The 24,389-nt window shown below is 40.8% G+C and overlaps 1 protein-coding gene across 2 annotated transcripts in view; it reads right to left on the reverse strand.

Annotated features, from left to right (window-relative positions):
• ARHGEF7 (Rho guanine nucleotide exchange factor 7) overlaps positions 1-24,389 on the reverse strand; it is a 71,064-nt gene that overhangs the window by 15,391 nt on the left and 31,284 nt on the right. For both annotated transcript variants that reach the window (XM_026036659.1, XM_026036660.1), the window contains exons 9-17: positions 15,900-16,038; positions 14,965-15,024; positions 13,665-13,811; positions 12,354-12,440; positions 10,537-10,615; positions 9,254-9,393; positions 8,367-8,591; positions 6,554-6,647; positions 3,024-3,113 (exon numbers count right to left, since the gene is read on the reverse strand). In XM_026036659.1, the coding sequence (XP_025892444.1) occupies positions 3,024-3,113; positions 6,554-6,647; positions 8,367-8,591; positions 9,254-9,393; positions 10,537-10,615; positions 12,354-12,440; positions 13,665-13,811; positions 14,965-15,024; positions 15,900-16,038 (1,061 nt within the window). The remainder of the gene's footprint in view (positions 1-3,023; positions 3,114-6,553; positions 6,648-8,366; positions 8,592-9,253; positions 9,394-10,536; positions 10,616-12,353; positions 12,441-13,664; positions 13,812-14,964; positions 15,025-15,899; positions 16,039-24,389) is intronic.

Below are 24,389 nucleotides of genomic sequence, written 5' to 3' on the forward strand. Positions count from 1 at the left end.
AACCCTCAGTCGAGAATTCCAAATAAGCAAAATCTTTTTTGAGGACAGATCTTTTTCTTTGGAAGGGGAAGGTTTGGTTCTTTTCAAATATGGAGTCACCCCTGGTCTGGGRGAATAAGGATTGGGACAGATCAAGGAGCACATTGGGCCGTCCCAACGCAGCACTGGCATGAAAAGCAGCAGCACTTTCCCCTCCCCACGGCTCGCTGCTAGTCCCCCGCCTCGCAATGGAGYGGCCATTTCCAGAGCTGCTGGGTGAACCAGATCAGGGACCAATTTCCAAGGAAGATTAACCCTTCCAAAGATCTCTGAGGGCAGCGGTCTCCCCACCAGCTCACAACACAGCCACGGAAGTGCAGGTGTCAGCATTATAGAGGAAGAAATACAGGAGAAAATAACCAAGGGTTTAGAGGCGTTCTCATGCAGAGCAGGGCTGCTCATTTTTTTTTAMTCTTAAAATCTTTTTAAAATCCCTACGCTCACTCAAAGGGGCTGTCCCATTACAGGTTCTTCTGTACCTGTTCCCACMGTTATTTGTTTAAACAAGTAACTGGTCTCATAGAAAAGGGGCAAGAGACTAAAGTCACCCCAGTCAGACTCCCTTCTATGGCCACACTCCCCTGTTTCCAAAGGACTTTGTCTAAATCCACCTTCCCCGTTAAGAGCTTTGAGGTGTCTCGGGGAGTGCACAAAAGCAGCACAAGCCACTTCTTCCTTCTACGGCTGCTTTAGCCCCTGCTCCTCCCTCCAGAGGCCTGGCACTACCTGAGAAGTGTTTATGCATTTTCCCTCCAGTGAAGGCTTAAGATCTGCTTCAGCGTATGGCAGCTTGTAACCCCTTACACACTCCTCAGGTATATAAACTCAAATGTATTGAGTTTAGAAGATGCAGGAGGAGAGGAAGCTCTCCTCTCTTTTTTTTCGTACCAGTCCCTCCAAATTAAACAGCAGAACTGCCAAATCAGTGCTGTGAGGGACAGGCAGAACATGGAAACAAAGGTAAGGGAGGAGTATATAAAAAAAAKTGACATTTTTTCCTGTATATCTGCACATTAGTTAGCTCTATCCTTTTGTACCAACTTCTGGAAATCATTTAGTTCCATTCTTCTGTACCAAAAACACAGAAGCAACTCGAGCAGGGAACTGAGCGACTCTTTCCACCTCCAACTGCAGCTACAAATGGATCTTCTGATACTCGAGGTCTTAGACGCCAACCCTACTGTTCCCAAAGAGAGCAGCCGTGCGCTTCAACTATAAAATCATTGTTTCTTGCTGCAATTAAGTGCAAATAAAAGCTGYTGACTTCTGATGTATGCAATGACGTCTATTGCACTATGTATATTTCTTAAATATACATAGAAAGGAAAAATAGGCAAAAAAAAGCAAAAACGAACATTCATTATGTGACTGCACACACAAATTGTGCAAGTGCAAATGTTTCCCCAACCATTTCTTGTCACAATAACCCTGAAAATAATGAACAGAGCACAGTTGCAACATTTTAAACAGCAATAGTCTCAATGAATTTTGCTTGGAATAACAGTGTATGTTCAGAAGTTTGAACRCACTCATTTCCTATTATCAAATTAAACACATTAGGGTAATGGCTGTAAGGCTAAAAAATACATATTAAGATTAATCAAAAATGATCTAATAGAAGCCAATTTGCAAAACAGATTTATCACCTTGGAGACCAACAGTTTGTCTAGGAAAAATTAAAATGAAGGTTTTTGCTGTTACGTGTTTCCAAAACCTAAACATAAAAAAAAAAAAAAAAAAGGAAAAAAACAGAGCAATGCAGCCCACTCCTTCATATAAGAGGCTGCATWCCTATTTTGAAGTACATAGGAACAGAAACCTGCTGGATATTCAAGGTGATAAAAGTAAGTGAACTTGTGTTAGGAGAAATCTGTGAACAAATCCTGCTGCTGCACTTTGAGCCTTCCCAGTGTCCAGCAGAAAGAATTTTTGCTTGGAAGCAAAATAGGCACAGAACTCTCTGCTAGAAATAAGCGACTAATACAGCAAATTTAAACACTTTTTGTGGACAAGAAGTTAAAATGTCCAATCTTCTAATTCTAGCTAATGGCAAAACCAGTCTAGTACTTCAGGGTCATTATATTGGGTTCCAAGCATATGGGAACTAAATCCTCATTAGGTAACGTCAAAACAGGGCAAATCTGAACGAGCCCAACAGCGTTTTCTGTGTCCTTGTGTAAATGGAACAAATGCTGGTGGGCTCCCCTGCTTTGTGCAATGTGTTACAATACAGAGGAGCTCCACACACCAAACTTACTTCGGATTAAATGAAGTAGGATCTCAAAGGCATGGTTTTCAATGGACTAAATACCAGTCTGAGAAACTAAAAATGGCCTTAAGCAACAGAGAGACCCAGGGGAAGAGTTTCTCCTGCAATTCTATTACGACATAAAATTTGTCATTGATACTAAAAAGAGATAGTGACAAGAGAAGAAATATCTATGGGTCTAGGTTACTTTTCCATATCAGAAGTCTTTGCTGAACAGTCAAACAAAACAAATATTTACTTCTCCAAAACTATACACGACTCTCCATTTCTCTTCTCTACTTACCAGCTCCTCAACATTTACCAAAAAACATACTGAGCAACTGTCATACTCAGTCCAGACACCTGACACCTCTGCTTTTTTGATGCAGGTTACGCACAACTTGGAATCATGACTAGTAACACATCTTGTAACAAAACAAACAGAAACAAACAACAATAGCAACAAAAAAAACACACAGAAATGAACAAAAACAAATAAAACCAACCCCTCTCTCTTTCCTCCCCCCCAAAAAAACAAGAATCTCACAGAATGATAGTCTCCTACACTGGAACTTGGCTAACATTGAACAAGAAACAAAGTGCTATGTCCAGGTCCGCTTTACTGCCTGCAAAGGCCAGAGACCTTTGGCCAGAGACAAAGGGTCTTTTGGTCTTTTTTTTTTTTTAAGAATCAAAATTGTGTTTCATTTAGCTATTTCAGCACTTTGGAACTTACTTGAATTTAGTGTTTGACGTGTTTTGGCACTTGTGCAATAGGCTTCAATGACTTTAAGAATTTGTGCGTCTTCTTCTAAAGCAGCTGTACCTAGAACCAAAGGAAAAATGAAATTAAAGATTAAAAAGAAAAGAGAACACTAAGGTAAACTTTTCTAATAAAGCTAAATCACTTTTCAAGGCTAAATGCTACATATAAAAGATGAGACCAAAATTCAGTCTAAACCAACCTTGAAAAATTCTCTTAGTCACCTTTCAATGCGCAGAAGGTTTATATTAAGTTTCAAAAGACAAAGTATTACTACAAAATTTTAAAAAGGAAAAAATATCAGAAAAAATTGCTCATATACTCAAGTTTAAAAAGCTTAAGAGACTCAGATACTTCAAATACAGGTTATTTTTCTTTCAAGGCAGGAAAAATAATCAGATTTGTCGTCTTTGTTCTTTGTGTGGCATGCTTACAGYAGCCAAGACAAAAATTTCACCTGTGGCCTCGGTTTTATAAGTGCACTCAGGTGAAATACCCGGCTCATCCAGGTTTGTCTGTTGCAAGACTGACTAATGCCTCCCCGCAAGGATCCCTGGCGATTCAGAGATGGTGCCTAGCAAAGRAACAGAACTACCACCAATATGCCAAAGTTTGCTAGTACTTCAGTGGAAAATGTTTACAGGTCCAAAAGCTGGAGAAGTGTGAAAAAGTCCAGTATAGAGCAAGAGTTTCTAATTACTCACAGAGTGGGGGAAAAAAGTGTATGTCAAGAATCAGTTAAGYACTTTGAATAAATAAAATTCTTCACCGTAAAGTCACAAAAAATCATTTTCAAGAAAAGTCACTTTATACATCGAAATATTGAAAGGTGGTATTTTAAAGCTGATGAGTGCAGAAGTCCAGCAAAGCTGTCAGCTGAATAACTGCAGCTGCTCCATCTCCCTGCATCTTCCAGGGGCTGACGGGAGAACTGTACTGAAACTGACTGAGGTACTTCCATTATCCCTAAAAAGATCCCTGTTAATAAGAACAGATGAAATTCAACAATGTTTTTCAACTATTACAGCCATTATGAGGGAGAGAAATTCACCAGCAGAGGTGCATTGCAAGGATTAATCATATCATGAAACTAAGCTGACACTGGAGATTAGCAGTTACTTGGTAAATGTTATGTGTAAGGCTTTTTCCCCTCTATTTTTGGTTCTTATATAATGTGCATTTAGATGACAAAGCTGCTATTTACAAACTAACTTCCTTAAGTACAAAAAAGTAGAAATAGAAATGAGTCTTAAGATACAAAGTCCCTTCTTGCCTAAGTTCTCCTATAACTGGCACATCCTGTATTCGAGCGGAATTTCTGTAAGCGTATTTTAAATTGTTCCATCCCTTGGTGGATCCCATAGGTGGCAACAGCAAAACAGTTACTAAAAATAATGTAACATTAGGGTGCTTAACAGAGTGGCATTTAGGTTCTCTACTTCTTAAAAATGAAGCGCTTCAGAGGCTGAAATTGCAAATTTAAAAACAAAAAGTGGCCTATTATATTATACACAATTTTCCAAAAGACCATTAATAGAAATAAATAAATCGGTACGGATCTAAAATTTACTCAGGTAAAACTGACACAGCCATTTTTACTGTCTTTTTTTACTGTCATTTTAAAGGCAAAGCTGCTGATGTATTGCATTTACCTATTGTGCAGGAGACTGAYGAGGACACCCCTTCTCCAAATGCTACCTTCTACAGTCAGGAGGAAGACCAGAGTAGAAAAAACACCTCCTATTATATTATGGGAAGCCCAAGCCTCCCTTGGCTATAAAGATTCTTTTTTAAGAGATCGGTTAAATTTAAACAAGGACACTTCTTACTTGACCAGTCCACAGTGAATCTTTTGAGGATGCAGAAGAGAATCAAGTTTTTTAAAAAAATACATTCTTAAAATCTGCAAAGAATTGTAGCAGCAACAGATCTTTAATTCCTCGATTCCAAAGACACTTTTGGTTTCCCTTCAGCCAGCAGGCAACTTTCACACACAATTAGCACTTAAGGCTGCACAGAAACCGCACCGAGAACACAACGAGGCAGCTTCAAATCATTATATACTGTGTATTAAGGGGATTGTTAGGATGGACTTAATATATGGTTGGACATATACAGCCTATTTGCTGCTGCTGCCAAGCCTGGGATCTTCTCCCCCACGTCAATGATGAAAAACAAGAGAGAAAAGAGCATCTCCTGCAGGCTGCCTGACATGGGCATGCACCAGCCAAGGAGGAAAAGCTTTTCCCCCCAACCCTGCATGAAGGGATCAGACCCAACGCTCACAATAACATTTCACACATTCTAAACACTCAAGAAGCACAGCCTCTATTTTAAGAAGGCCTGAACAAAGGCCAGACGTGTAGAGGCAAAAGTTGCAGCAAAAGACTACAGCCTTCAGACACAAATACTGTAAAAAAGAAGTTATTTTTAACACCCTACCTTGTACTGACAAGTATCTGGATTATGCACTCACACAGATTTACAAGGCAGATTTGGAACAAAACCAGCAATGAAATAAATAGTGTTTGCTGGATAATGTTAGCACTCTCGCTGCCTCAAATTGCCCAACACACAGATTTTGACCCATATATACATATTCTTGTACTTGTATCAGTTTCTCTTGGCTTAATGTTTTTAAGACTTGAGGCAGCCAAAAGCTCTGCAACTTTTTCTGCCAGAGATGCCAGCCTTATTTCTAGGGACGGAGAGCGGCTATTGGATCTAAAAAGACTGACCTTGGAAGCAACTAGTCTTTGAACCAGCAGCTATACTCAGCTTTCCAAAACCCAGCTCAGTGGAAGCTCCTACCAGAATCAATTCAAGAACACAGCTATTAAATACCCTATAAAAGYAGGAGAGTGTTTTTAACCTCCAGCTTGCTGTTTACAGTATTAAAAGGTAGTTTTGATATTAGTGAGCTTTGAATGGCTCTGTAGTCAGTCTTGCTTCCTTCTGCAGTAAGCAGATAGAAACAGGGACCTCGCAGGCACGCAGAACCTGACCTAGCTGAATTGTTACTTCTGGATATAAATCGTGCTGTAGAAGCTTCTGTTTCTCTGTACTGACTACAAATGTGCCTGAAATTACTAGTTCACACACAGATACGTGCAAAGAGAGGATATGAGGCCCACCAAGACTGATAATATCAAAAATAGTTACTTCCTTGCAGGAGGAATACTATGATCGGAGGTGCTAGCAACTGAACAAGTTTCCCAAAAAAACTAAGGTCATCAGTGTTATACTTGCTACCTTGCTAATAAAACCCAAAAGACTGGGAGGGCTTCTGAAACTTTTTCAATTAGAAATTAACTCATCCCATCCGGATAAGTGCCTAAAATGAGCAAAACAAACTGCCCTCTGAAGGTGCCTACCTCTCTCCACTGACAGGAGAGAGGAGACCAGGTGACTTGCTCAGACTGGACATCCAACTTCCACAGAGTTTCAACGGACATTAATTCCCAGCCTATAAACTACGCAGACATTTGCTCAGTCTCTCTTACTTTTTCTCAGTGCAAATTCTTCATCTGACGGCTTCCGCTCCGGCTTGCGTTTGGGAAGCAGCTTTTTCATGGTTTTAGGGCTTTTACTGAGATCCTGTGGGGAGGAGAATAAAAAACAGGAGAGTAGAGCTTCTTCACAGCATTTCAAGAATTCAACTTTTAAGAGACATACAGTATTTACTAGGTGAATACATATTAACAGCACCAAAATTCAACCTACTAATATTTTAGGCCACCAGGTCTGCCTGCACTGGCTCATTTCCTCTCTAGTCCATCTCTAACTATATACATACTAAGTTGCATATTTATCTGATCCTATTAGCAGAAATGTATGGAAGAGCTGCTGCAAAGGCACGCAGGCTGTCTGGGAGCGAGAGCAAATAACAAAGGCAGCCATACATTAGCCCAGTATTTTTCTTGAATTTTGAAGGGACAGTCCATTTGATTTGTCTATTCAGAAGCAGTTAAAAAAAGGACCTAACAAGGATGCCTGGCAGAGAGGATACCTATTTAGAGCTTTGTAAGAACAGACCTACAGCAACGAAAATGCAGCAACAAATAAAGTATTTCTGCTCAAAAACTAGTCAAGTTCATTTATGCACAGGAATATACTGGTCTATCCCTTACCTTAAGGATGCAAGACATCCTCTATAATAAAGTACAGAACAAGAAAGTGAACAGGTGAATGAGCAGGACACAGGCGAAAGAGGATGGAGATGAGTTTTGAGCATCATCATAGGCTAAAYACTGTAAAGATGAGTGACATTTTACTACATTTGAGAGTTTAGTGCCATATACAAAAAGGCATGAAATGAACTTAACTAACGATGAGGCAGGGAGTGTAAATTACAGCTGAGCAAGAGAATCTCTCGTATCAAATTAGCCTAAATATTAACCTTCCAACTGGAGACCACCTATCAYTTTTTCAGGGGATTTACAAAACCACAAACAAGAAGCTGTACTATGCCCCCATTTATTTATTTATTTAAGGAAAAAGTCCACTTTAAGAAATAAGTCACCTCCCAGTCATTTTTTAAGAAACTGCAAAACTGTTAAATAACGTTGGTCTGTCAAGAGCTCATGTTTGCATAATGAAATGTTCACAGGCATATCTGAATGCCTCTTTCTGGGCCCTGCTCTCCGTGCTGGATTASAATCATGGGACTGAGGGACAGACAGGAGGACACCGAAAGAGAAGATACCGTCGTGCCAATCTCCTCCTCTGAGTGCGTGCGCGCATGTGYAAACGAGTAAGCAACCTATACATGTACACACACAATTCCTACATAAATCGTATGTTTTCCTCGTGTGCACAGCTACAGAAAGTAGCAGCAACACTGAACTAACCAAATTTAGATTAAAAATAAAACATATTTTTTCCCATTTGATCAAAGAACAGAAGAGGGAGATGGGGGCTAGGGGAAGGGGAGGAGAAAACTCATCTTCTATCACATCTTATTATCTGAGCTGCAAGACTAAATCACTGCCTCAAACATCATCACCACCATTTAACACCACACTCCCTGGCAGTAAACGTGCAGAAGAGGCACTTAGGGACGTGGTTTAGCAGGCAGGGTGGTGACGGGTTTACGGTTGGGCTCGATCATCTTGAAGGTCTTTTCCAACCCTAATGATCCTATGATTTTTACTAGCCCATTACCAGCATCCCTAGTCCTTTCCAGGAGCAGCTCTTGATGCACCTCCTACACAAAAACACACACAGAACTGTACACGATGGCAGGAGCAGAGGACACTTAGGACTTCTCACGGGCGGCCTGCTGCCCAGCAGCATTTCTTGGCTGCAGCATCTCACCTCTTTATAACAAAGAGCTGCTGAAGGCCGTAACGGAGGCGCAGGCCGCAAGCAGCTCAGACTCCAGGGCTTGGGAGTTTTAGGAGGCTCCAGAGGTCCCCAGTTTATCGTGGTATGCGGAGTCCCGTGATGGGACGGATGTGGGAGAGTGTGGTAAGCAGGAGTCAGGGGGATTGGCTTGCTGTCCGAGTGCTTGCTGGAGGGTGTTACCGGATGGGAGGGAAGCTGCCAAAGACAACGGTTACAGGAAGGGAAAGAAAGCAAATTACTAAAATGAAGATAAAATATCAAAGATCAATGAAATAATTCCACCAGCTGGCTAGCATTTATGTTTACTACAGCCGGCCTTCAGAAACCTTAATGGTGATTTATGATTCAGAAAAGTGGAGCTTAAAGAAATTGTTAGTGTCTGCCACAGGAAGAGCATATATTGAAGAAGAGTGACAAGCAGCCTTGCTCCCGCTTCTCTCGTCAAGGATGGAGCGGAATTTAGATCCATGCAGACTGAAAAACTCAGGTCCAGAATCCGGAAGAAGGCACCTGAAACCATTTCTCCACAGACTGTCAGGTACAGCACCAAAYAAAACCTACTGTTTTAAGGAGGTTTAAAAATGAGATACACTCCTCAGCGAAAATACTAAATTTACTGACAGTGAATTTTATTATACCCTTCCTAGGCTGAACCATTACATTAAAATACATATACATTTCTTTTATCTCATACAATTAACAACAGAATGATCCTATGACCCAAGCTGGGATCATAAAACATTCACATCACTATTCCTAACGGCTAAAAATGCTTCACATAGCAGTATATTTGCTGGATAACACAATGTACACTGCTCATAACACAATGTACACTCAGCCCTTAAGGCATTCCTTACCGTGTGAGAKGGCACAGAGTGAGGTTTAATGGTGGGGTTTCCAACAGTGGTGACTTTGGTTTGCTTCTGCAGGTGGTCCACCCATTCATGCAAATCCTGTTGGTTATTACAAGACACTAGTATCCTTTCAATCATATTTCCTAGGTGAGAAAAGACGTAAGATGTCAAAAACTACAGAAAAATGACATAGTCAGTCTAATATGCTTATAAAAACACACAATTTGTAAAACTGGTAAATCTCCAAAATACTACACAAAGGTTTTAACCTGTATTTTTAGTACCACAGCATCTTACTTTTACATGCCGTATGTCCTACGCACATTGTTTTGTTTTTTTTTTCCCCTCCCTTTATAACTTAAAAATATATAGAAGACAGGTTTGTCTTAAGCTCCAACTGAAAAATCTAGTAGTTTCATGGTGTCTCAAACTCCTCAAAACAGTCTAGCATGTTCTTCAGCCTTCAGCTGCAAAACACGGAAAGTGCATTTCACAGATGTTTCCTCAGAAAGCACCATAACGTCATTTTGAATCTAATTTCAAAGCTGAGGTGAAAGGCACTTGGGAAGCAGCTTAAATTCAGTTGCTTTTATTGTTGCAGCTAACATACGTGTTGAGTTTACACAGGTGTTATTTGAGGTCAGCCTCACAGCTCGTATTTCGAAAGAACAAGAGCCATCAGCAACTGCTTCCCTCTGTACCAGAGCACTGATGTGTGACCCTGCCTTGAGAGAGCCCAAGTCACCCCAAGGAACCTGCCTGGAGACAGGACTCTGTCCAGGAGCTGACCAAAGCTACATGTTCCATGGCCTGGATCCTGCTCTGCGGAACATGTTCCCAGGATTTGGGGTTTGCTAACGGGCTGGCAGCCCTTTAAAYCCACCACAGAATTGGAGTATATGCKGAAACCRAGTACCTAACAGACGGAAAATTCCCYAAGCAAGGACAACTGCAATCATGGCCAGCACAGACACTGATGTCTCAGGGAGGRAAAAGACCATTTCTAGAAGAAAGCCCTCAATTAAAGCTCTTCCACAATCCCTGGCATTCCCTACTTTCCAGAGCCTAGCATAGTCTGAACTGGCATTCTTCACTTCTAYTCCATATGTTTATTAAAATGAAGAAATTTGAGGACGAGTGCCATGAGAAGCCAAATTAATCTGYTAAAACAGGTGTTAATAAAACAATTAAAAAAACCCTTTCATGTGAAGCTCAGTCTGCATAGTATGATATTTGAAAGAGCATACCCGGACTAAACAGTAAATAAAAATATTTATGGCCATTACCTGCAATTTCAAATGCATTTTTATGATTCTCGGTGTCTTCTAACTTTGTGATAGTCATTCCTGTCATTGGCAGCTTTCCCTAGAAAAGCAGTTAACACTCAAGCTAAAYTCAAAACATACAAAAACATTACAGGTACAAGATATAAACATTTAAAACTCTAAGCACGGGCAGACACATACAGTGCATCAACGAATGGAAGCACATTGATGGGCACAAAATAACTACAATTCCACACAGACAGCTCCTAATGGAAGCTTTGGTTTGATCAACTTTTGATAACATCTCCGACTTTAAGAAGTCAAAGTTATCAAACATCTCTGACTTCCAAAGTCCCTTGTTTCCAGGTCTGAGATGAGGAACTCTCAGAATCCCAGAATGGTTGAGGCTGGAAGGGGCCTCTGGAGATCGTGTAGTCCAACTACAGTAGTCACTAGAACGTAGTCACTAGACACCCAGAGCACGGGCACAGGGCGGCATCCAGGTGGGTTTGGAGACCTCCAGAGAAGGAGGTTCCACAACCTCCCTGGGCAGCCTGTGCCAGGGCTCTGGCATCCTCACAGGAAAGAAGTTCCTCCTCACATGGAGATGGAACTGCCTGTGTTTCAACTTGTACTCATTGGCCCTTGTCCTGTCACTGCCAACGCTGAGTAGAGCTTSTTGTTCAGATCCCCTCTTAACCTTCTCTTCTCCAGGGAAAACAGGCTCAACTCAGTGTTTCCTCATACGATAGGTGCCCCACTCCCTTAATCATGTTGGTTGCTCTTTGCTGGACCCTCTCYTGGAACAAATCCAGAAAGCACCTGGTATCCAAACTGTGCAGCCCTGTGTCAACCCTGAGCCACTGACTCACTGGCATAACACCAGGAAGTAATGGGATGGAAGAATTTTGCCTTGCTGTGAAAACGTAGTCACTAGAATGCAAGGAGTTCTCAGTGTTGGAAAAAAACACTTGGGAACATAAGAGGGAATGAGCACTGATGCTGCTGCGTTGCTGCAAGGTTGCTCTGTTTCTGTGGGGGGACAGCGGGCTGGAAGTGTTCACTGGAGAAAAGCAGAGCTTCTTCTGGAGAGCTCAAAGAGCGTCTCTACCAGCAGGGTACAATGGATCTGTAAAGTGAAGCACCTGCTGCTRGTGACCTGAAGGCCACACTGCGCATTTCAGGTGCTTCCACACCAGCCTAACTCCAGGCTGCTGCCATGGGCTGAGTGCCAACCACTGACCTGGAGTAAATCAGGTGCATTTCTGGAGCACATCTTCCAGTTCGGCTTCATTCAAGAAGCAACCAGCTTTGAGACCACTTCTATAGCATACCCCAAAGGACAGTAAAGAGGGACAACTAGGAGATTTATTTCAGAAATGCTCTCCTGCTTGGAAAACAGGACACTAACAGCACACATCCAGGACTAGGTGGCAGGGCCAGCTAACTCGCCCCAATGCAAGCTCAAGCGTTGTGCCATTTTGGTAAGGCTCAAGCAGCAGCCAGAAGAGCACTGACCTGGACAGCAACACCTCTTTCCTATGTAGCCCTAAAAAGCTACTGGTATTTCCTTTCATGAACCACTACCAACAAGTACGGACATTAAACAACTTGTTCTTAGTCACACAGTGCATCAGCTGCAAAAACTGAATCTAGCCTTCACCTTCTTAGCCCAGTATTATGTAAACCAGATTACTAGTTCCTAATGTAGACATCACCTTTCTTCTTTGTACATGCAGAAGTTTAATAATTCTTTTCAAGYGTACTATGAATCACCATTTGCAGAAAAAGTACCACCCCCACTGTGGTTACACACATACATACAAATATAACTCTACCTGATATATGAACCCACTCATTCTCGGGCTGGCAGACAACATTAGCAAGATGTTAGGAAAGAGAAGAAGGTATCGCTCATTCTTTTCCTTATCAAAAGGAGAAAAAAAAAGTGTAAATACAACATTACAACACCGCAAGCCGCCTCCTCCTCCTCTTCTCTCTTTTTTTGTTTTAAATTAAAACCACCTCCAGTGTTGTAACTCCACAGCTACTCCACAAACACTTGTCATTGGCAAAATTAACACTACAGAGAAAAATAGATTATTTGCTAGTTGAAAAATGTAAGTAGCACTTGCCCATACTACAACCTTGAGTAACACTTGCCCATACCACAGCCTTGAAAGTACAGCCTAATATTTTTATTTAGAAATTTTACAATCTGGGGGAAATACAGTCTGTATTTAATTTGATAGCAAGTRTTTCACCAATCTCAGTTAAAACAAAAACATATATATTGGATATATCTTAATACAATTTAGATGGACACATTTAAGAACGTCAAGGCCTCGTGTTTCAAACTGGAGAGATCATATTCTATTATGATGTGGGGTGATATTCTTTTAATCGGAAAAGGAATATAGAATAAAGCAGCTATGATCATATTTACAACGAAAATACTGCATGCTTTGCTCCAGTTCTGGTGTCTGACACTCCCAACACCCTGTGACCAGTCTTCTGGTCTTTCTGCTGAGGCTGACAACTTTCCTTTTGATGCCAGCTGGGGCAATGTCTGCTGTGAATTAGATGCTTCTCTACTTGCTAGTGAATAGCAGAATTTTTCTAGTCTACAATTAATTGGCAGTCTCCAAAATACATACGCTTCCTCTTATTCTRATCTCCAAAACCATTAGTTTCTCTAGCTTGTATTTTAAAATATTTATTTTAAAATTGAGTRAAGTGACCAAATCTGAAGAAGAAGTGGGCCTCAGGCACTGTGCAGTAAAACATTTGGAAGTTTTTGTTTTTCAAACTTATCTTGTAATAATTGCTCTGCCAAATGATTCTGTAAGACAACTATGCATAGAAGATCCTCTTTATGTATTAWGCATTTCCAGACTCTTTCCTGGCTGAAACTGTCCTTTAAAGTCACCTTAAAATGTTTCTAGCTGCTATACTGGCTAAGTTTCAGGCAATTTTACAGCTGAGACCATCCACCTTTGAGGAATTCTTTTTTTTCCATGGCAAAAGTCTTAAATCAGTATAGACAACCTGTAGCATTTAGTGTCTCCGAAGCATTATGTTGACTTCTGTACACAATGATTATTATTAATCACAGAAGAGACTCACAACGAACACCGAAACTACATTACCTCACTTCCAGCACACTGAATCATGACTTGGGACATATAAATTACATTGCCAAGTGTTTTAATGTCCTCTCCCTCCCAACAGCGGATGGCTTCGGTCAGTATTTGCAGCTCAAGCTCTTTCCGTTTCCGTACTTCTTGACATTGTCCCTAGTAGACACAGGGAGAAACAGCAACTCTATCAATTCAACTCATTTCCAGCAGAGCACAGCTCTGAATAGCACTACACTTGTATTTCCTGTTTTGCTTGTACTACATAAAAGACAGTWTGTAAAGCATTTCATTTAGATGATTATTAGTAGTGTTTTCTTATAAAATCGGTTTTGTTTCAGTATTATAATTTTTCTTTTCATCAACACACTGACCTTAATTACCTAACTCACAATGACGGGCATGTTTCTCAATTACTTTTCTATGAATTCTAAGCCAGCAGTGCATTACTAACCAAAAATTAGTGTAATCAAAAATCAGCCTAACCAAAAATTAGTAATATAGCTGTCCTGTATATTCATGACTATAAACTATCTAGTAAGAAGAGTTGCATCAACTGTGCAAACAGTACATGTATATAGCCCCGGGCATCTGCTTTTTTGATATATTTACCAGTTATACACTCATTTAATTTACCAGAATTCTTTAGAACAAGACCTACTTATTCATATTTGTTGGCCACCCAACAGAATGGGATCCCCAAAGCTTCTCTGGAACACAGGTAACAGCAAATTTGTGCTTAAACTAATCAAAGCTATTAGGCTCCCAGCAGCCCCCACTTCTTGGAACTTCAAGCATTTTAAAACTGAGATTGGTTAAATGTAAGCTACTTAGTCGCATCTCTTAGCAGATAGCTCATCTGCTTAAATCAGACTTGTCTCTCCTGATTATCACCGAGAGTTCCACATCTTCTATGTTTTATTAGCACCTTCCCTTTCCTCCTACATCCCCTAACTCCAACACAATCTAGAAGAAAAACTCAGAAAAATATACTTAGTGTTGTAAAGAAACCCTTCTCCAAGTTCGTAGTTATACTAGCACTGGTATAGAGTGGGGATGAGCAAGAGGGGAGGAATGCACGTGTAGCTCTGTTATACTGACCAGTATTTCTGTAACTTCCCCAAAAGTTGCCATTCTTAGCTCTACCCACACGTTTCCTGCCTTTCAAATTTTTCTCCCATAAAAATGTCTTAGACAAAAATATTTGAAGAACTTTACTTTTTTTTTTTGAGAGAGAGGTTAAATTTTTTTTTTTTTTTTTTTTAAAGAAACATTCTCCTTAAATTATGTATCTATTTTTCATCACTCTTACAGAAAGATTTTTGAAGGCAGTCATGGATTTTTGTATATCTGTCCGATCCGGATGATAATCCTAAAAACAATGGGAAAAATATAATAATAGTTTTAGTATTAGTAAACACAACAAATCTCTGTAGAGGCTTAACTACTGCAAACAAACAATCCTGAAGGTGAGGAAAATTAAAAAAAAAAAAAGTTTGAAGACCTAATAGCTCCCTTTTCACAGGCTTCCTATTTTAATATTAAAGCCCAGAGGTGTTGTTTGAGGTAAAAATGAAGAGTCAGTTACAAAATTTCTACTTATATTTAAGAGGGAGCCAAGGAAATTTTGCAAGGTCTAGTAGGTTGAAGACTGCTTTCCAATTTGTCATGTTACTGTCTTTGTCACAACCTGTATTCCTTGTGGACTAAGATGACATGCTGTCACTGACTGACCGAAACCACAGCGTGCGACAAGGCAACAACCCACATGCTGTTTGTTTCTCTTCCTCCAACACATCCCAAAAGTCCAACCTACAAAATGCAAACGCAGAAGCAGTTCCTCAAACACCTTCCCACATTAGAACCATCATTTTGGGACAGTGCTCAGCAGAAGTCGAGGGGACTAYCTCGGTGATGTGTCCAACAGGTTGAATTGTTAAGACGAGAAGCAGCATTTTTTCTACAGGATAAAGTAGCCTTGAGTAGTTTGCAGGAGACAAAGTCAACATCAAGTCAACCAAAAACCAGGCAAGACTGACCATTTGTCTGGCCATTTTTCCTGCAAACAGTTAGGTCGTGGTGCAAGTTTTACTGCACTGATTTCAAACTACTAGCGCTCATGTTTTAGAAGGCTGAAGGAAGAGCAAACAAATTTTATTTGGGGTCCCATCATGTTTGACATGTACCTTTAAAATAATTGTTGTCAAATCATCATTAAGCTGGAACATAAATGCTGATAAGATATACCTCCATGTGCCTTTCAAGTTCTTTGAGTAACGTGGGGTATTTATCCAGACGCATGAAAGGTTTGCTGAGGCCTGTGGTCAAGACAAGGATCCCCGGGCTGTTGGCACCTTTCAGCTCCATGAATTCTCCTAGTTCCTCACTGCACACACAAGACAGATAGACAGATTAAGACCAAATCACCAAGGCAGTTAATGTTACATTAAATTTATTACTCTACTCTTTCATCTGCAAATAACTTTGCCAAAAAAAAGCCCAAGAGGTCAAACAAGGTATATTAGAACTACATTTTTAATCTAAGTGCTGATATCTAATTCTACATTACATAAAGTGGAAGAAAACATTTGCAGATTTGGGTTCATCATTAAACCAACGGGACGAAGAACATGGGCTCAAATCCAGCATTTGAGCAATGGAAGCTCAGAGAGAGCTCCTAAATGCTACTTCATGCAAACAGACTACAGGAAAAAAAGTAACTTAAACTGAGTATATTACTCATTCTTTTATTCAGTGACATCTCACTAACTGGAATTCACATAACTAATGCCCAAGCACCAACTAGGCAACGACTCTATGTGTAATCACAGGTTACCAAGTGTTGCTATTGTGAGGAAGGAGGCACTGCTGTGAAAACAAGGTTTGACTGCAATGTGGTCAGCTAACCAACAGCCACACAAACGCTAGCGCGTGGCAAAAATAACTAACATAAAGGCTAGTCTCGTATGAGTTATGGCTTCAACGAGGGTAAAGTTACCCAACACACTAGTTTTGACAGCAAAGATGGTTTAAGAAGTTCACAAACTTCAGGTCTCACGACCTTTACTTATTAAAAGCTACTTATRAAAAAGATACAGATGATATTTTTGCATCCAAGTCATGCAATTCTGGACACCTGCAGAGGGCATCACTCATGTTTAGTAAGCCGTTTTTCACAGTAAATTCACTAATTCTCAGAGGAAAGCAATTCTCCTGTGACACTCATCTAAATTTCACATTAATGTGTTTTTGGAAGGTCTTCTCTTGCAGCTGATTGGCAGCGAGAGGGCCTCACAGGTTAGAATTACTACCTAGACACATTCCTCCCCGCTAGATATGGGCATAAGCTCATTTTTTGGTGGGAGTCTCAGCCAGCTRCCAGATTCCTAATTTTAAGAATACAGAGTTAAACGCCAGACAACAGAGAACGAACACTTGTGTGTTACAGACACATTTACAACCAATTACTTCAATATAAAGAAGGGCCACTAGAGAAACTTGCTTTTTATTTCAGCCTAGGTAACAAAGCTGGAAATAATAAATATCTCCAAGTTTACAGCAGGGTGAAATCATCCAGAGGTGGAAGCAAACTGATCCCATCAATTCCTGTAGAAAACAAAKCACTGCTAGGACACTGCTGTAATAGACCAAAACACATACACTTAAATACCATAGGGAGGCATGCTACAGAAAAGCATTAAAGGCAAAAGAGCCCTCCCTCTTTTCCCAGCTTCTCCACAGCCCTGCCCTTTCCAGAATGGATAAGAGCAGACAACCGGCAGCTGATTAGTGACATACATTTAATGGATGAGAAGAACAAGAGTATGAAACAAGTGTACATTTAAGCAAGTGCATTGCACACTATCCACCCACATCTCTCTCCTCCTGGCTGTTAAAAACRCCAGCTACCCCAAATTCACAGAAAAGTGAGCTTCCCTATGCAGTTATTGCAAGCTTTCAGAGCCTTCACATCCGTCATCTCMTATTTATTTATACTGCCTTGTTCAAGGACAAGCAGCTTCCAATTGCACAGCACGACTTTAGGCAACCTCCATTTCAGAGCACTTCACAGCCCTTCGAAGMAGGCCCAGGCCCTTTGCAGTGCATCTGTTTATGCCACGTCTGCTGTTTGGAGCTGCAAAACTGAGGAAGCAGATGAAAGAGTTGCCCAACAGCTGCCCTGCATTTTATAGACCCAAGGAGAGCAGCTCAGTACACTTCAGGAATGCCCACAACTCAGTCTTTCCCAATCCCTTTCCCAAGGGATATATCAGTAACTTCCAGCTTTTCCACAATCAGCTCAAGGCAAGACCAGGTTTTAGTCAACATTAACTAAAACGCATGGTAGACCTCTTGCCTTAAATTGCATGGAAACTCACAGCAACGTAACACAGATAAAACTAGTCAGTCAATTTAGATTTGAATTTAAATTATTTAATTAAATTTTAGAGTTGGATTTAAATGTTTAATTTAGAAACAAGGCTGCCCAACTCTGCATATCCTGATGCTCAAGAGTTACTTTTACCTTAAGCCTCTTCAAGAAAATAAATAAATAAATAAATAAATAAAGAGATTTTGACTCATTTACCCTGGTTTGCAGTATTAGCAGCTACTTGTTCATGGCAGACTTAGGCTAACTCCCTGGGAGCTTGGGTGGGATGGCTGGGGGGGGCGTCACACATCCCCTCCAGTGACTCAGCTGTAGGGGGGCTGCTGTGTCAGCAGGGGGAAAAGGGGAAAGCTGGGGGGTCAGATGCCCAATTTCTATGTTTCTACGGGGAGCTTTACCAAAGCCTGCATGGGGAAGGCTTTCTGTCTACTGCAACTCCATGGTTTTACATTTCAGTTCACTAATTATCTAACACTGGTCTTCTCCTGTTTGGTTTTACCCATTAATTCTACCTGCACTCACCCCATGCCCAGGCCAGCACAGTGAGAGCAGATGGTAGTTGATAACTTGATAAACTTGTTCATTTTCTTTTTTGTTGTTCTTTTTGKTTTTGTTTTAAGTGGTGGACATTTGCTGTGAGAACTAACAGGAAACAAACACTTAAACCCATCCCTTGCCTTTTGTTTGCTTCATGCACATACTCCCTTGCTGCCTGGCTGGTTAAGCTGCTTCCTTGCACATTTTCTGTTCCCCTTCCACCGAAACCACCACSGGGCCCTGCCATTTAACACTGCTCTACAACACCAACTGCTGCTCTTAAATTGCAAAGATTAAAAAAAATACAATCCTCCTTCCTAATTACTTCAGCCTTCTTCGTGCCGCCGAGTGAACACAAATGCTTTACAGAAACRCGGCATTTGTGAGGCTACCCACTAGCACAATGCTTTTCTCTTTTTCTGATTTTTTTTTTAACGTCTCTACAGCAAGAGGATCATTGTGGCTACCTAATCCATTCCACCCACGTTCACATTCTGATTTTCATATCACTGCTCCATTTATTCCTAACTTCAGCATCGCAAAACACATTTGGCAGATGACAGGAAAAAGGCCAGTGCAGTCTCCTTGGAGCCTTGAAATAAAAGCACAGTACTAACTTACTTTCAGTGTCCACTTTTTTCAATTCCTTTCTTTAATTAAACACACTCTATGGTTGTGCACTTGTAACAGCTGCTGTTCAACATAAGAAACGTTGTTTATCGCATCAGTTTTACTTAATCACAGTATGAGAACTCGCAGAGCAAGTTTAAACCTCCCTTGAAATGTGTGCAAAGCCCTGAGAAACACACTGAACACCAACGTCATTGGGAAGCCTTTTAAACAGAGCAGCATTAATAGACGCAATTAAACCGAATTACACYATTTTCCTCCCAACATTCCTAAGAGGGCAATGTCTTCTCTCATACACTTCTATACATTGCTTTTGCAAGTCCTGACACGCTAGCTCATTCAAATGCTACAATTGGTGTGTGTTGCTGTGTAGTTATATTCTTTCAATATAACAGGATCAAAAAAAAATATAAGTGGTTTAACTGTGCAAACTCTGCTACCAGTCTGCCAATATAACCTGCTACCTCTGAAGCTTTATCACTATAAATAAACTTGTTGAAACTCAAGTCTGAAAGTGAATGTCCTTCAAATATTCACAATAGACAAATACAGAACTGAAACAGAAAGATTTACTTTCAATGAAAGTGGGGATAAACAGTTCAGAAAATAATAACAGTTCCCAACTGCGTTTTATTTAACAGTAGCTCAAAGCTCAGCGATGGTAGCTGTTAAGAGCACTGCTGTGTTGGGGAAGACAATAGTTGTTTCAGTGAAGTGCCCAAGTGCTGCCCTCCGCTATTCAGTATCTGCTAAGCAGCATCCTGGCCCATGGCTACCACATATGAAAAAGGTGGTATCATTTGGCTGAACAAGAAAATCTTTTTAAGGGCTTAATCATCAGCTTAGTCACAACTGCCAAACACGAGTACCTGCTTCAGGGGGAAGCGGCAAGGACTGATTTCAATTCATCGCTTGAGGTATTTTACAGTACAATAAAAATTATATATATATATATTTTTAAAAAGCCAGAAACACAAAAGGGCTCTGCTTCACTTTTCCCAAAATCTCTAGCTCAAGAGTTGTCCCTCCAAACTAAAGTTAACAAGAGATTATTTTACAAGTCGCTAGGAAAAGCGTCCTTAGACCTGRTTAACACCAGCACCTCTCCCTTAGCGCAGCTCCAGAACTGCCACAAAGCTGCAGCTCAGACTGGGGCACAGAGGGAACCAGTTCAGCTGCGCCTACAGTACCACGAGCGGGGAAGCGCCATTTAAACCCGAGGGGAGGAAACGACCCAGGCAGCCAGGCCGGCAAACCCGCCTGCGTCGCAACCTGGGCCTCGGAGGGAGCTCTCTGTGGGTAACAGAGGGGGCTGCGGGCGCCGTCGCCGCTGAGGGGCCCGAGGAGAGCGCGGTTCAGCGCGTGGGGAGCACAGCTCGGCCCCAYGGCACCCAGAGGCCGGGCCCTGCAGGCTCTGCCTTCTTTAACTGTGAGATCCGCTCTTCTGCTTGAYGCCGAAAAGCCCTTTCCCTTGCGGCTCTGGACACAGCCTGGGTGCAGGCCCTGCCTTGGCCTCCTCCGTCCCGTTCCCATTGCGGGAGCTTCCCCCCTTGCAACAAGCTTTGGGGCCTGCCATCTTGCGCAGGTGCCTGGCACCCCATGGGGCACCTGAACCCCATGGGGCTCGCACTCCTGCCTCCTCTGCAACTACCCATTTTGGTAGAAACAAATAACCCAACTGCCCATTTATTTATTTGTTGAGGAAAATTCTTTCTTCTGCTTTCTCCCTTGCTTACCCTGCCGCTTCTCTTACAAGCCAACAAGCTGATTTCTGCGACAGAAGCACACGGGGCACCCATGCTACCCTGAATAGACATCGTGCTGCTGGGCCCATAGTGCTGTGACCAGTTAGCAAAGCTCTCTCCAAGAAGGCCACAGTAAAAATGGTCCTCAACAACCCTTGAGTTTCAAGGAAAATCACAGGGTATTGAAAATAATCTTCTAAAGAAGACAAATAGACATAATTATTATTGAATAAACAAAATAGGGAGCAGGCACACACATCGGCATCACGGTCACCATTAACAGATGGGAACCAGGAGAAGAAGCCGAGAGCCAGCGGTGGAAACACACGTGGACCTTGGCAGGAGGCATCACAGGAGGCCATCCCTGCCAAGCTCCTCTGCTAAGCTGGCATCAGTGGCTGAAGACACCATCAAGCACCACGCCAGATGCCTTCAAACCAAGGTGACAGGTCCCCAAAACACGTCCGTAAGAAGAGTCAGCGGGACCTGGTACACATACAAATGAAAACTACGGTTCAAGTGTCAGGGGGTCAATGTCAGACCATACAAGGGAAGCAGCAAAGGTGGCCACAAGTTAAAAAACAGAACCAACAGCACAGAATATAAGAACAGAATATCAAAATTATACAACCGCTCTTAAGCACCTCCCGAAAAAGAAGWAGTCACCTTCAAGACTTCATAACACTGGAGAAGTGATGCTGAGCAGCAACTCTGATAAAAGTTACAGTGCCCCAACTGGAACTAAGCAAGAGGATTCGCCACAAACTTAACAGAAGGCATGAAGCAGATTTTTCTTGTTCTTGTCAAAGGCCAACACCAGCYTCGAAACATTTGTCTGGCACTGAAATTCCCTTCAGGGCTGGATTAGGCTTTATTCCYATGTCTGCCTATTTACCTACATTTAAGGTCTCTTCATTGGTATTCATTTCAGTGGTTTATTTTCATTACCTCTTTAACTTAAGGAAATGAAAAATATTTGTGGCTTTGCAGATCCAAGCATGAAAGACCTCTCATTCACCAACAAAAACAAAAGCTAACCCCCTGCTCATTCACTACATAAACATACACCTTATAACTAAGACTTCTCATGGTGCAGTTATGTACAATCATGAAGCAAACTGCGAGGAGGAGGAGGAACAGGAAGCAGATCAGACTGAAATTCATACTGAACAGCATGAAAAGACAGTCGCGTTCCCACCAAATGCCCCTGCTAAGTCTCCAGCCTTGGCCTAAGAGCTACTACTTAGAACTGATACTTGAAAAACCTTTCCAGAAAAATATTAAACTTTTAAGTAGAATTCCAAAAAAATAATTAACACCAACAGTGCGTGCATAAATAAAATGACATTTTAACAACACAGATTTTAGAACACTACTCAAAGTACGCATACAATAGTTGAGAAACTAACATAGTAAAAACTCACACATACAATATTCCATTAGCCACATGCAGGTTTATAATTTTTTTGATGGTGCCGCATCCCAAGCAATTAATCACGTAACTAATGCTTTAAAATGGCAGCCTATGACCTTTCATTTCTTCTCATCCCAGAGCAAGAAAAATGTACTAATAAAATCAGTGTATTACAGAACTGAAAAAAAAAAAAAAAAAAAAAAAAAAAAAGTGAGGTAAAAAATTTCTGAAGTCTAAAGCAATTATCCAGATGTTTTGTTTGCTATTATAGATATATTCCCCATGAAAATCAAGTGAATTTAACAAGTATCTGGGAAAACTAATTTTGTGATATCAGAAGTTGGCTTTCTGTCACATACTAGGTCTCCTATAGCAAGCATTTCCCCAGCATACTTGATACAAACATGTTCCATCTATGATGTACATCCAGCTTAGCTGGCAAGAAATAACCTAAGATGTTGACAGTAAGAATTTCTTATGCTCCAATTAAAATCACTATAGACTCTTCTTATCTAAAATACTATTGAATCAGTGTAACTGTTCTGAGTGTGCTACTCAAACTGAAAATTGTGGCAAACATATTTATTTCTCTGTTGTATTTTTGTAAGCTTTGAAACAGATGCAATGCTTTGGTCTCTCTGTTAAAATCATACCACAAGAGCAGCAAACAAATCACGACCCTTTCTTAAAAATCTTAAATCTTTGAATTTAAAAGCTCTGAAAAATTCCTGTTCAATATTAATTGAATTTTAACTCCAATATTGTTTCATTACTATTAAAGCTATCCTCGAACCTCACAGTAATTTAACATAACAGTTTATGAAAGTTGTTTTTTTGGAGGCAGGGGACATTTACGTTTTTTCCTTTGTGCTTTCAATCAGTTTGTTATTCCCTCAACCTTTAGACACACATTTGAAAAGTTTCTGGCATTCTATGAAAAAAGAAAGTTTCAGATTTGTTTAAAGACAACTCTAATGCCTTCATGGTTGCCTTTACAAGCAAAATYTATCATCAAGTCACTTGCTATGTACTGCAATGGTGTTAAACAAAAACGAAAGCTTTAAAATATCAAAATAAGGGCAATTTAAAAAAAATGCACTTTTGCTGACCTACGCATCCCAACAAAATGCATTAAATTTCTTGAGAACTCATGTCTCTCTGCTCTGCCTCTTATGAACAATAAAATTGCTTTGAACCAACTTCAAGATTCCTGTATTTAATCATTTTGGAGACAAGGCTGTTTCCATCATCTTCCAAGAGAAAACACAGGGTATTGCTTTATAAGTATCTCTAATTTTTCAGAAATATACATGCTTACTTTTCTATCACCTCCTATYTCCCATTTATTGATTAGATCCCACTAGATCTAGATCTAGTATAGATCATTGTATAAGAAAAGCGTAAAGGCACAAACAGAAAAAAAACTCTCAGTCTGAGATTTTATCTAAAACAAAAACATCAACAACAGCACACACAGCCTTGGATGACCCAAATATTTCACCACTTCCAGGGAGTGCTATTTGAAGTAGGTCATTAGAAGGAAAACAGATTTCATTAGGGAGTTTTAAACATATTTTGCCTTGTTTAATTTTCTTTCTTTATTGCCTCTGACRAAGAGCATCTTATTCCTGTCTGACTTGCCACAGCTGGCAATATCGCCAGCTTAATATTTCAAATGTGTGAGGGAGCAGATCTCTTCTTAACAAAAAGTGATAGCTTATAGTAGTGGATATCTAGCTTTTGAGTTTAAACTTTTATGAAAAAGAGTAGCAATCAGGCTGCACAAGGTCACCATTAATTTAAGATGCAAATTCTTGGAAGTTAATTCTACATAGAAAACAAGCCAATTACACTCTTCTTTGCTTAGCAAGACTGAAGGATACTTCTATATTTTGGTTCTTCACAGCAAGACAAAAGAAATGAGAGGCAGGGAAAGTGGAAGGGACGGACACCCTCTGCAAACACGTCCTGCCAATTGCTCCCGAGAAGGGCTGGTTCTGCCCTGGCCCGCGAGCAAAGAT

Source organism: Nothoprocta perdicaria, unplaced genomic scaffold (genome assembly GCF_003342845.1).
Source record: "Nothoprocta perdicaria isolate Ctin4 unplaced genomic scaffold, notPer1 scaffold_183, whole genome shotgun sequence".
NCBI lineage: Eukaryota > Metazoa > Chordata > Aves > Tinamiformes > Tinamidae > Nothoprocta > Nothoprocta perdicaria.